This window comes from Hemicordylus capensis, chromosome 7, assembly GCF_027244095.1.
Source record: "Hemicordylus capensis ecotype Gifberg chromosome 7, rHemCap1.1.pri, whole genome shotgun sequence".
NCBI classification, from domain to species: domain Eukaryota; kingdom Metazoa; phylum Chordata; class Lepidosauria; order Squamata; family Cordylidae; genus Hemicordylus; species Hemicordylus capensis.
Genome location: NC_069663.1, coordinates 9,758,381 through 9,772,431, shown reverse-complemented (window position 1 = coordinate 9,772,431; position 14,051 = coordinate 9,758,381). Strand labels below are relative to the sequence as shown.

Genomic DNA, 14,051 nt, shown 5'->3' with positions numbered 1-14,051 from the left:
CGCTCTTCCTCCAAGGAGCCCAGAGCGGTGTACTACATACTTAAGTTTCTCTTTCACAACAACCCTGTGAAGTAGGCTAGGCTGAGAGAGAAGTGACTGGATGACTAGGATGACCCCCCACACAGATGACCCCCCCCCCACTCTTGTGTCCCATATTCAGGCAATGGAATGTTGGCAACCCTAGATGTTAGGGAGAAGAACTCTAGTCTGGTTGCCCTGACTCGTTCCCTGTGTGGAAGCCGTTGCTTCTGTATAGAGCAGGATCTCTTAACATGGGGCCCGCCAGATCTCGATGAACTACAGTTCCCAGCATCCCCAGCCACAATAAAGCGACATCTGGTGGAACTCACAATAAGAACTTCTGGTACAGAGCAACATTCAGTTATGTGATCATTTAAGTGGCACAGCCCAGACACAGTCTGACGCCTTCGGGCATTAAACAAGATGATACTTTAGAGCAGTAGGGGTTCCCAGCCGCGGGTCCCCAGATTTTGCTGGGCTACAGTTCCCATCATCTCCAGACACAACACCTTTGGCCATTGTGACTGGGGATGATGGGAGACATAGCCCAACATCTGGGGAACCAAGGTTGGGAACCCCATGCTCTAGAGCAGGGATTCTCAACGTTGGGTCCTCAGATGTTATTGGACTTCAACTCCCATAATCCCCAGCCCCAGTGGCCTTTGGTTGGGAATTATGGGAGCTGAAGTCCAATAACGTCTGGGGACCCAATGTTGAGAATCCCTGCTCTAGAGCACACCCAACACTCCTCTACAGCTGTGCATGGCAGGGAAGATTGAGAGTGGTCAGTGCAAGAATTATGGGAGAGGCCATTAATGAAATCCTCACAAGCCCCTCAACTCCTCTCTGAAACATGGCACCCTGTTGCTAATGAAAGGGCCATAGCTCAGTGATGCAGCATCTGCTTGCATGCAGAATGTCTCAGGTTCAATCCCTGGCATCTGCGGGTAGGGTTGGGAAAGTCTCCAGTCTGAAACCCCCAAGCCATTGCCAGTCAATGTAGAAAAATCAGAGTCAATCAATCAATCAAATGTATTATGGTCTAAGACCAGCACAAGATAGAACAGTAGAGCATGATTCAAACACAAATTATGGAACCATAAAACCATATTACTTTAAAATTACTACTCTAATAGTATAAACCTTTATAATAACACTATATAGCTGCCACCCTTAGAGAAGAGGGTAAGGTAAAGTGTGCTATCAAGTCGATTTCAACTCCTGGCACCCACAGAGCCCTGTGGTTTTCTTTGGTAGAATACAGGAGGGGTTTACCACTGGTAGCTATGAGGTTATTAAACAGCTGTATTTAAAAAGATTATGAGCAAATTGATACTATGATAATGTTTTGTAATACTATAGAACTACTACACCTTAAAGTAGAAGGCAGGGGAGCAAAACTGTAATATCATTAAGATTCTAGCCATAATCGTAAGCATCTATATTTAAAAGGAAATACATAAAATATGCATAAGGTAAAATAAAGAAATGGAGAAATATGTAAAATGAAGTGGCTAAAACAAGATATGTAAGATAGATTAGCTAACTGGGAGAACTGGTCTTGTGGTAGGAGAGCTGCTCTTGTGGTACCAAGCATGACTTGTCCCTGTAGCTAAGCAGGGTCCACCCTGGTTGCATATGAAGGGGAGACTTGATGTGTGAGCACTGCAAGATCTTCCCCTCAGGGGATGGAGCCGCTCTGGGAAGAGCAGAAGGTTCCAACTTCCCTCCCTGGCAGCATCTCCAAGAGAGGGCTGAGAGAGATTTCTGCCTGCAACCTTGGAGAAGCCGCTGCCAGTCTGTGAAGAGAATACTGAGCTAGATAGACCAATTGTCTGACTCAGTATTTCACAGCTTCCTATGTTCCTAACTGAGCGGGCAAGTCAAATAGTCAGCAGTTAAAGGCAATACAAGGCTGATACATAGTTATGGCCTGGCAGTCAGGGCCCGGCAGATCATACACGCTGCCACGCAGAACTTGGCAGTGTTATACGTGAAGGCCCGCTCTTCGTCCAACAGCAACATCCAGGTGTAGACTTGGCTTGGGCGACCAGGGTACTTGAGGAGTAGTGGAAGCATAGGCTTGGCCCAACTGTCTCTATATAAAAGGGGCAGAGGAGGAGTATGTGCTCTGTGGTGTCCACCTCCCCAGTGTCACAGGGACAAAGCCTCCCCATGATTGGAATCTTTCTGTATTTGCCTTCTAAAACAGCGGAGGGGAGGGTATGACACCGGGCAAGGGTGAAGGCCCTTCTGTGGCTCGGGATTTCCAATTGTGGCAAGTACACAGTGGAGGACAGTGGTCCCTCTAATTTTTTTCCAATTCTGGGCGGAATGAGTTTTGTTCTGGGCGGCAGTATCAAGGCACTGTGTGTGTACATGCAGTCAAAGTGGGGCCTTCCCTATTCAACCTGAGTGGAATCTAAAATTAACTGAGTGGACATCAGAAAACTTGTGAGCGCGCGCACATGCACATGCCTTAGAGGGAACAGTGGCAGATTATTTGTCTTCCAGAGGACAGGAAGCTTGGAGTCCTGCCTTGGTTGGCCTGGCGCTCAGAGTTCAATATCCTCTGTTTGATGGCTGTTTCCGCCTGGCCACAGCCCATAGCAAGTAGGAGAGGAGGGGAGAAGCCCAGTAATGCCACTTTAGTCCAAATGGCCCATTTCCAGGAGGACTGAAATTTGTCCCGCAGGGTCAAAGGGGTCAGGCCCTGAGGGCTGAAGGATAATTTAAGCCAGAGGTTAAGAACGGTCATCTACACTCTGGCCTCAACCTTTATTGTACCAGTTTTCCAACCGTAGGGTAGCATTAGAGACACAGCATGGCACTTGGAGGGCTGCTCTAAGAAATTTGGACTGGACTCGTTCTAGCGAGGCAAAACTGAAGGGCGCCCCCGGGTGGGCACCATAGAGTAAAATGCGCCGGTGGCTTGGCCTCAAATAATTTGAGCGCTGCAGGTACGTATTGGCCACCTCTAGTCCGTAAAAATGTCAGAATGGTGGTTGAGCTCCTCTGTACTGTAAGGGCGACATGATCGTAGTGGGCTTTTCTTGAGCCAGAGGCGTGGAGGACCACCCCCAGGTATGTGAAACAAGCAACCTTTTCAACCCTGTGGCCATCAATACTCCAGGAGCAGATCTTGGGTCTTCCAGCAAAGCCCATAACTTTAGTTGTTTTGGTAACTGATTTCAAGTTGTTCACTCTTGCAGTACTGAGCTAGAGCCGCCAATGCCCTTCTGCGGCCTATAGAGATTCTCGAGAGGATTGCAGCATCGTCGGTGTAGAGCAGAGTGGAAATGCTTCTTTTGGTCAGCTTGCAGGGATGGAAATCTGGGTTACTAAAGTGGTTCGCCATGTCATTCATTCATTTGGTTTCTATCCTGCCCTTCCAAAAATGGCTCAGGGCGGTTTACACAGAGAAATAATAAATAAATGGCTCCCTGTTCCCAAAGGGCTCACAATCTAAAAAGAAACATGATAGACACCAGCAACAGTCACTGGAGGTACTGTGCTGGGGGTGGATAGGGCCAGTTACTCTCCCCCTGCTAAATAAAGAGAATCACCACAGTAAAAGGTGCCTCTTTACCATGTTAGCAGAAACGGAAAAGAAGCAGGGCCAGGATGCATCCCTGTTTAACTCCCTTCTGTGTCGGGACAGGCTTCGTAAGGTGTGCTTGAGGGCTACACCTTACCTTGAGAGTCATGTCTGTGTGGAAGCTGCAGATGAGATGGGGCAGGTGATGATCCACTGAGGAAGATTCCAACTTCTCCCATAGCTTAACTCAGGAGATGGAATCAAATGCGGCCTTAAGATCTATGAAGGCAGTGTAAAGAGAGGTAGAATTGTTGGAGGAGTACTTTTTGATGAGGTGCTGGAGCACCAGGCATTGGTCATTTGTGGGTCTACCTTTCCTAAAGCCAGCTTACTCATCTGCAAACAGATTTTCTTGCTCTAACCAGTCCTTAAGTTTCCCATGTAGTTGTCTAGCGTACAACTTGCTGATAGTGTTGAGCAAACTAATGGGCCTGTAGTTGACAGGGTCATCCATGGTTCCCTTTTTGAATATAGAGATGATGACTACCAGCCCCCAGTCCTTGGGAATGTGGCCATGAGAGTCAATACAGGTAAATAGTGAGGCCAGAACTGGGGCCCACCACTCTAAGTTATTTTTTATAAGCTCCTGAGGGATAAGATCTTCCCTGGGGGCCTTCCCCACTCTAGACTGGGAGACAAGAGACTCGTCAGCTGTGGTGGTGGGTGGCCAACTGGGCAGATCTTTTATATCCAGTAATGGGAGGCCCACTTCTGTGGTGGCACCTTCATACAGGTTCTGAAAGTGCAATTCCCATGTTACTGGAGGGATATATGAGAGTCTGCCCAAGCCATACCATTGCTGGTGGGATTGGCCATGATGTGCCAGAACATGGCCGAGTCCTTTGCTTTGACCACAGGGATGAGACGAAACCAGGTGGCCTTCATAGCCTCTCTTTTCTTGAGTGACAGTAGGTGTTTGTATTGCACTCTTGAGGTGCAAGAGGTGTAGGAGGACCTTCGTGGCGTCCTAGATTTGTGGATATGATAGGAAGAGATACGGGCTTTCCTGGCTCCTACACAGTCCTTATCAAACCACAGTTTGGATGGACAACCCACACTTTACCTTGGTCTTTCAGATGGACATTGGGCTAGGCAGGGATGCATTCAGGCAGACATTAAACAGGTGCATTTTTTCTTATCACTTCCTAGAGATACCCCTGATGAATTTCTGCCTGATGCATCCCTGATCAAGACAAAGTGTGGGTGCAGGGGGCCTCATTTCTAAAGCCATAATCATATACCAGACTGTACAAAGTCTTTACAGCTTATATGGTGTGGAAGTTAATATTGGCACCTTAAATTGCTATTTCCATTCTTTTTAGAGCATGAGTTCACCCATGAGCCCTGGGGGAAGGGCAGCCAGAAGGAAATGCTCCTGCCTGCTGCTCCATTCGGGAGTGCATCTCGCCCCTTAGCGTAACTCTCATTTTAAACCGAAAGTTTTTGGATTACTGAATTTCTAGTCATTTAAAAAAGGAAATTCTTTTTATATGATCAGACACTATGGGGAAGAGCTTGCCCAAACCACAAGGTAAAACTTCCTGATGTTGAACACCAAAACCTTTGTAAAACCTTCAACTAAGATAAAGTCACACTCCATCACACTCCCCCGCCCCCACGCCATTGCTTGAAAAAACACAAGTAAATTAAATTAGTGGATTCAGTAATAGTTACTGTATGATCCCACCTCATGATTATTCAGCAGTGAATAATCTGTTAAATAAATAAAGTTAAACAAATAAACAAGGACACAAGAAGAAGTAGGCAATTTTGTGTTGACTTTAAATCTGTACTTCATTTTTTCCGTTTTTCTTAAAAAACAACAAAACAACACACACACAACTTTTGATTAATTTTCCGGGTCGTAGAGATGATTTTTATTTAAACTATTGGCTCAGTAATCTTAATTTGGATGTAATTCATATTGTGGCCAAATATTGTTATATAACATGCCAAATGCGTATAAATGTAGTCTGATTTTATTTGATTATTATTTTTCTTCTTATTATTATTAGTATTATTATTTTCTTATTTGTTTTATATTGTAAGGCTGGTCTACAACCGAAATAAAGTCCCCCCCACACACAAAATAATAAAGACACAAAACGATAATTAAAAATAACAAATGCTTTAATGCCAGTATAATACTGAGCTAGATGGACCAAGAGTCTGACTTAGAAAGCAGCTTTGTAAAGAGGGCCACAAATGTTAAGGGTGTCAAGTCCCTCTAAAGGTCAAGTGTGCCGTCGAGTTGGTGTCGAGTCGACTTCTGGAAACCACAAAGCCCTGTGGTTGTCTTTGGTAGAATACAGGAGGCGTTTACCATTGTCATCTTCCATGCAGTATGAGATGATGCCTTTCAGCACCTTCCTATATTGCTGCTGCCCGATAGAGGTGTTTCCCATAGTCTGGGAAACATAGTCTGAGAAACATACCAGCGAGGATTCGAACTGGCAACCTCTGGCTTGCTAGTCAAGTCATTTCCCCAGTCCCCTAGGAATTTGAGCACTGGAAGTAGTATTTCAAAGAAGTTTGGCTACCATGATTGAGTTTCTCATGACACACCTGAAAGGTTTTCTGAGGGGAATAGGAACATAGGAAGCTGCCTTATGCCAAGTCAGACCACCGATCCATCTAGCTTGAAGTCCAGGACCCCTAGGGTAGCGTTCTCTGAAGGGTTATCTGTTCCATGCTCAGGGCAAGCAAGATGGGAAGGTGAGTTGAGGGGTCTCAATGCGGTTTAGATTTGTTAGGCAATAGGATACATTTTGGGGCAAGCAAAGCCTGTACAAAAGGGACAGGCTCCACTTGAACCAAGATGCAGCCAGACTGCTGGTGCTTAAAATCACAAAGGTCGCAGAGCTGCTTTTAAAATGATGCCTGGGGGATTGCCGACAGGAACTGGGTGGTATCTGCTTGGGGAAGCAAAATCTCCTAAAGTGTGAGGATGCAAACCTTTCAGATAAACCAGAAGGGGACAGGAGTAGAGCAGAAGGGAACACATGACAGGTGGCAGGGGCGTAACTATAATCGGGTAAGGGGAGACAGTTGTCTGGGGGCCCACTACCTTGCCCCCCCCCGAGTCAAGTCACATGACTGACTCCCCCAGGCACACACACACCCGGGCTTCCTTCAGTTGTATTCATCTTCCGGAATTGATGTGAGTGTTAAGACCTGGAGCTACCAGAACAGCATATCTTTCTCTAGTACCATTCAATGACTTGCATCGTCCACAATTTACAAAACCTTTTTAAAAATAATTTAGGATGATGTTCTATTGTGGCACACAGGAGATATAAAATTTTACTATGCTTTTTGTTACCACTGTTCAGCCTCATTTAAGATTTCTTTACTTCATGAGTTGAGCTTCAGTGAGGGGGGGCAGCCCATTTTGAAATCTTGTCTCTGGGCCCACTCCAACCTTGCTACGCCCCTGACAGGTGGTCAAAAAGGACAAATGATTGTAAGGGAGATAGCACCTGCCAATGCCAGGTAAGAGACTCAGCATATAGGTGTTTATATACCAATGCCAGAAACCTCTGAGCCAAGATGGAGTGCTTGGTTGCTAATGAAAACATAGATATAGTGGGGAGAACTGAAATCTGGTGGACCCGTGAGAACCAGTGGGACACTGTTATTCCTGGATACAAACTCTACAGCAGTGGTACACACTCCAAATAGGGCTGGAGTCAACCATGACTTGGTGTGTGGGGGCCGAGGTAAATGTTCAGCACATTAATGATTACATAAAAACTTATTATTAAATATAAATGAAAGTAATTATTAATTATTTATTAAAATACAATGGAAGCAATTATTAGTTATCCACAGCACAACGATAGAAGAGGAGCAACATTTCCTCCACCCTGCCCCTCATGCACGTTCAAAGCTTGCAATGGCTAATTTTGAAGGGGGTGTGTGTGACCCCCATCAGGATCATGGGGCAAGGCAGCATTTTGCAGCTCACCTCAGGCACCACAAAACTTTGGACTATCCCTGGGGCCAGCAAAAAAGTCCTTATGTTGTGCAGGTCTACTCTACAGAAAGGACAAGGAGGGGAGGAGGGGAGGTGGAGTAGCCCTGTATATTAAAGAAGGGATAGAAAACAACGAGCTAGAAAACCTAGGAGGACCTGAGTCTTCCACAGAATCATTATTGCTGACAATACAGAGACTGAAAGGAAATGTATTACTAGAGATGTGTTATCGCCCTCCGGATCAAAACGCTGAGAGTAACCTGGAGTTGGAGAAGCAAATCAGAGAGGTGCCAAAGGGAGACAGGACTGTAATAATGGGTGATTTCAATAACTCTCACATAGACTGAGCAAATTCATGTGCGGGTATTCACAGAGGTGCCAAATTTATAGACATGCTAAATTACTGTGCCTTAGAACAGCTGGTCGTGGAACCAACCAGAGAGAAGGTGACCTAGGACTTAATCCTGAGTGGTGCCCAAGACCTGGCATAAGATGTCAGAGCTATAGAACCACTGGGGCAGTGACCATAGTGTAATCCAATTCAGCTAATATGTGAGTGGAGCATTGCTAAGGATGAGAGTCCAACACAGATATGTTAGACTTCAGAAGAGGAAATTTCTCAAAAAGGAGGGGACTGGTAAAAACGAAGCTGAAAGGGAAGGTCAGGCAGGTCAAATTACTCCAGAAAGCATGGAACTTATTTAAAACCACAATAACAAAAGCTTAGTTGGAATGTATACCAAGAAGGAGGAAAGGTACCACCAAGTTCAGGAGGACGCCAGCATGGCTAACAAGTAAAGTCCAGGAAGCTATAAAAGGGAAGAAGAATTCCTTCCAGAAAATGGAAGTCCTGCCCAAATGAAGAGAAGAGAAAGGAACATAAACTCTGGCAAAAGAAATGCAAGGAGACAGTAAGGGATGCAAAAAGAGATCTTGAGGAACATATAGCTAGAAGAGGGATAACAAAAACTTTTAAAAATATATCAGAAGCAGACAACCTGCCAGGGAAGGCAGTTAGACCCTTAGATGACAAGGGCGAGAAGCTGAATTAGTTATCTTCACTCTTCACGGAGGAGGATACTAACCATATACCTGCTTTAGAGTTGCTTAGCATCTCTGCAGGGGTGGATTAACCTTTTTGCTGCCCATAGGCAAAAAGGCTTTTGCTGCCCTTAAATCCCCCCCCCAAAAAAAAAATCTCCGAGGAGGGGGGACCAGGGGAACCCTGTTACTTGAATAGTTAAAAAGCCTTTTATGAGGGCCCATTTTTCATGTGCTGCTAACTCAAGCCAATCATGCACCCAATCCTCACTCTTAGGGGGATTGGGAGATTTCCACTGCCTCAATATTAACCGCTTGGCTACCAGTAAGCTCCTCCATAGCCACTGTTTAGAACTGGATTTTAGTACCTAGTCAGTTGGGCTATACCCCAACACTACATGCAGATCCTTCAGTGCAAGAGATGAATCCATCGCTAAGTTAATTCGCATAATAACCTCCCTCCAGAAGCCGTGCACCATGGGACACAGTCCCAGAACACATGCAGTCGGTCAGAGTGAGGGTTACTCCATCTTCAGCAGTTAGTATTTGAGGCCAAAACTTTCTAATTGCCTTTCAGATCCCTCTTTCCATACAGATGCAAAGTTGTCCTTCAGGACCAGAGGGGCGAGGCCTGCTCGACAAAGTTTTAATTTCAAATAATAAGAGATCTTTGCAACCCCGATATGTGCTTCAGCGGGTACCAACTCCAGTTCCAGCCTTTATGCTGCGCTGGGCATTCCTCTTGGCACCCCAAGGATTGTTCTAATAAATGTGGTTTGTACCAACTCTAGGGGGACAACTTCACAGACGCTTGTGTACTGACCATTTTCCGTTTGGTGCAGAGGAAAGCGTGGCACTCCAGGTTCTCGTTGTGTTGGCTCTGGGCAATGTAGGCGAAAACTTTGTCGTGTGCCTTGTCAGCCGTGCAGTAGGATATCCTGCGAACAAATTGCAAAATGGCACATTCAGGATCTGGGATGCAGAACGACGTGCACAGCAGACTGCACGGATTCTCTCTTTCCCCACAAACCCTGAGTTCTGCATACAGTATTTGGAACTAGGCATATTGCAGCGTGTCGTATTGTGACTGATTGTGTTTTATTGGGATTTTTGTATTTTATTATAAGCTGCCCCTGCAAGGAACAATCTGTTGGAGGGGCAAGATAAACATATTTTCAAAGCAAACAATGCATTTTGAAATGGAGTTTATTTCAGACCATAACACATCCAACTTAAATTAAAAAGCTAGGAACACAGGAAGCTGCCATATATCGAGAGACCCTTGGTCCATCTAGCTCAGGATTGTCTACACAGACTGGCAGTGGCTTCTCCAAGTTTGCAGGCAGGAATCTCTCTCAGCCCTATCTTGGAGATGCTGCAGGGAGGGAACTTGGAACCTTCTGCTCTTCCCAAAGCGGCTCCATCCCGCAAGGGGAATCTCTTACAGTGCTCACATGTAGTCTCCCATTCAAATGCAACCAGGGTGGACCCTGCTTAGCAAAGGGGACAATTCATGCTTGCTACCACAAGACCAGCTCTCCTCCCTAACCAGCTCTCTTCCCTTAGACCAGCTTCCTCCTCCCTTAGACCATAAATCCAATTAAATAAGTTAAATGTTAAGAAAATACATAATACAATATAAAACTGAATGAAACTTAAATAATATAGGCAAATGGTTTAAAGTTGTTAAAGGTGTTTCTTTCATTTAAAAAAAACCCTCAACACTTTACCATTTGTTTACACATTGTGTTTAACCAAAATCATGTTTACTCTGCCTGTCTGTTGAAAAGATCTCCCCAAGGGAGCAATCAATACCTTTAAACACAATAGAAAAGACACAGTATGACATGAGAAAGAAAGCAAACAAGAAATAAAACTGCAGAAGCTGGGACTTTTCTGATGGTTCTCTGAAATAGCCAAGTTTTCACGACCTACTGGAAGGCAAACAGTGAGAGACAGGCGAATTCCCTCATCTGTCCACTAGAGGGCATTCTTCAGCTGAGGCACCACAACCAAAAAGGCCCTACCCAGCGCTCTCATCTACGGCAGTGGTTTTCAAAATATAGGTCATGAGCCAATACCGTAAATAGGGATGTGCACAAACCATGGTTCAAGCACTTTTGGGGCTGAGGGAGCGGGAACTTTAAGAAAAAGGAGAGCAAGTGCTCTCCGCCACCCCATGCAGCTTCCTGCTGGGGCAGTGCGTGTCGCTAGAAGCCCTGCATGGCGTCAGCATGCACATGGTGCCTGTGCATGCTCTACTGCAGTCAAGGGTTTGGCGGGAGATGGAGGCACCCCAACAGCTGCAGCAGCAGCCCCTGCTGGAGAAGGCAACTGGGTGTGGGGTGTGGCGTAATTTACAAATCTTGGCAGGGGCTGGGATATTTTAGCAAAGTGGAAAGGCGGGGTTGAGATGCATGGAAATCTGTTGCTGCTGCTGTGCACATTCATTTCATTTCATGTCGTGGGTGGCAGTGCCAGAGTTGTGCACAGAGATCATGCCTTTTACTTGGGGTGTGTGTGTGTGTGTGTGTGTGTGTGTGTGTGTGTGTGTGTGTACATGGGTGTGTGTGGGGGGGTGAGAATTGCCAACAGTCCCTTATTAGCAAGGATGTCCCTTGTTTCAGCCCCACCCCCGCAATTGCCATGTGTGCCCTTATCTTCAGCGAAGGGGAAGAACCTCTGGCTCAGAAGAAACCAGTTACTTCCACCAATAACAACATACTTAATGAGCGCCAACTCCTTTCCTTTCTCCCTCCCTACCAGAGTCCTCTGTGGTCCTGGTGGGCTGCAGGCTGAGGCTTGCCAACAGCTCCATATGGGGGACATCAACAGAGACATTAACAGCCATCAGTGATGTTGTATAAAAGGGGGAAAGGTGAGCACTCCCCTTGATAAGGATGGAAGAGGTCCTAGTGGCCTTTACAACACGCATATGGTGGAGGAGTTCCTCCCTGCCGCCCCTGCCCCCGTCGTTGTCCGGCAAAAGGGGAAGTTGAGTGCATGCATGCGCCCGTTGTGGCGTGTGCATGCCTGTCGCTGCCATGCACGCGCACCGCACACGTCACACACTGCGTGCGCACGCAATGTGTGTGGCGTGCACGCGTGGCGGCAGCAACGGGCGTGCGCGCGCCACAACAGGTGCATGCGTGCACTCAACTTCCCCTTTTGCCGGACAACGACAGGGGCAGGGGCGGCAGGGAGGAACTCTGCCGCCCCCAAAACTTTGCTAAAAAGTCGAGCGCCGGAGGGAGAAAAGCGGCGGGAGGGGTAAGTACTACCCCCCTGCCCCTAAAGCTACATACCTCCCAGTGCCGGACCGCGCCTCCGTGGTTCCGTGCACATCCCTAGTTCCAAGTATGTCACTGAGTATGTGCAAAACTGACATTTCTCTGCAGAGATAGTAAGTCCGTATTGTCGGAGTTTTCTCAAGACTTCTGTCAGTTTTGCATCATGCTCCTCAGTGGTTTTGCCATACACTGAAATGTCATCCTGAATGTTAGAGATGCCATCCGTAGTCCCCAAAATTGCATGCATCATTTGTTGAAATACCGGAGCTGCAGATGCTAATCCACAGGACAGTCTTTTGTATTGAAAAAGACCCTCTGGGGTAATGAAGGCTGTGTATTTGGGAGAACATTTGAGCAGAGGAATTCGATGACAGGTCGAAGACAAGTCCAAAGTTGTAAACACGGAGGCCTCTTTCAGAGTAAGCGGCATTTCATTGATATTAGGTAATGGATGGCAAGGCACTGCTATGTTGGGAGTTCACATCTCTTGAATCTATGCACATTCAAAGTGTATCATTTGATTTCCACAGAAGAACAATGGGAGAAACCCATTCGGATTCATCAACAGAATCTATGACATCAGCATGCTGTAGTTTTAAGAGCTCCCCTGTAAGTGGATGGCACAAAGCTATGGGTACGTCCCTCACTTTGTGTTGTACCTTCATCTGACCAATCGCGTGGTGATTCTCTTTATTTAGCAGGGGGAGAGTCCTGCAATTGACGGTAGAAACGCTGCGGCGGGTACATTTTAAAAAGTTGTTTATCGCTGATTGCGGCATTTATGCCAATGTGGCGTTTACGTGCGAAGGGAGGCGAAGGAGGCGGCCGAGGACGAGGAGGCCGTGGCTCCGCCTACAATGGGGCACAACGAGGACGCTTTGGGAGGCCGGGCTCAGCAGTCTGTTTTAAGGTGGCGCCACAGGCCATGGAGGAGGAGGGGTGGAAGGGGGTCAAAGAGGGTCAAAGAAGCGTCCGTTTTAAGGTGACCCACTGCAGGCCATGGAGGAGGAGGAGGAGGAGTGGAAGAAGAACAAGCGGAGGCAAGAGGAATGGGGTGGCGGCGGCAGCAAACGAGCTGGCCCGGCCTTCCCCACTGAGAAGGAGGTGTGGCGGCAGCACAGCAGGGCCCTCCAACTGATGAGAGGCTCCACGCTGGGGAGATGGCCCGCAAAGCAACAGGGTCGTCCCCCCCGCCCACCTCTGACCACATTTAATCGGTTTAGCTGTACCGTTTACGGTGATGTGGTGTTTCTGCTGGGCTTCTGCAATTTCCCAGCCTTTTCCCCTTACTGCGGCTTTTACGCCAACATGGCGTTTCTGCCGGAAATTACGGTAACTGGCCCTCTCCACCCCCAGCACAGGACCTCCAGTGACTGTTGCTGGTGTCTATCTTACGTTTCTTTTTAGATTGTGAGCCCTTTAGGGACAGAGATCCATCTGACTGACTTATTTATTATTTCTCTACGTAAACTGCTTTGGAAACTTTGTCGAAAAACGGTATATAAATATTTGTTGTTGTTGAGCTGAATTTTATGTTTGAAATGTATGGCAGTGACAGCAGTATCAGCAAAAACATCTGAGAAATCAGGAGTCATATCAGCATACAGATGCTCCATTATCTGCAGTACAGGTTCTACACCATTTGGGTCTAACACAGCTAAATGCAAAAGATTACTGGACAGAATACAGCCAAGTCTTTCCTGGTCCTACCTGGAGTTACTGCCAGAGAGTAAACCTGGAACTTTCTGCATGCAAAGCATATTCTCTACCTCTGAGCTACGGGCCCCATCCCCTCCTATAATATTATCAGATGGGCAGAAATATTTGGCAACAGGCAGTCCTTTAGATATCCAGAGCTCAAACCTTGGACTAATATTAGGCAGTGGGCCCCTTGCTAATACATTTCTTTAATGACCTGTCATGTTAAATAAGTGAAACTCAGCCTGATGATATTTTACTTGAGTTTTAAGACGTTTTACACTTAATCAGGGTGGATTTAAAAAGTCAATGATTTTTTTTTTAATTCCAAATAATCATATTTTAAAAATTTAAATCAGATTTTTATATTTAAATCAGATTTTTTATTTAAATCAGATTTCTTTTAATAAAATGCTTTTTGAGGAAA

At 46.3% G+C, this 14,051-nt stretch overlaps 1 protein-coding gene and 1 non-coding gene across 2 annotated transcripts in view; one reads left to right on the top strand and one right to left on the bottom strand.

Annotated features, from left to right (window-relative positions):
* The window catches only part of LDLRAP1 (low density lipoprotein receptor adaptor protein 1), a 118,620-nt gene that overhangs the window by 35,733 nt on the left and 68,836 nt on the right, over positions 1 to 14,051 (bottom strand). The window contains exon 4 of the mRNA XM_053268711.1: positions 9,460 to 9,574. Coding sequence (XP_053124686.1) covers positions 9,460 to 9,574 — 115 coding nt within the window. The remainder of the gene's footprint in view (positions 1 to 9,459; positions 9,575 to 14,051) is intronic.
* LOC128333432 (U6atac minor spliceosomal RNA) lies at positions 11,493 to 11,615 on the top strand. The gene has a single exon (XR_008310947.1). It is a non-coding gene; the product is annotated as a U6atac minor spliceosomal RNA (small nuclear RNA).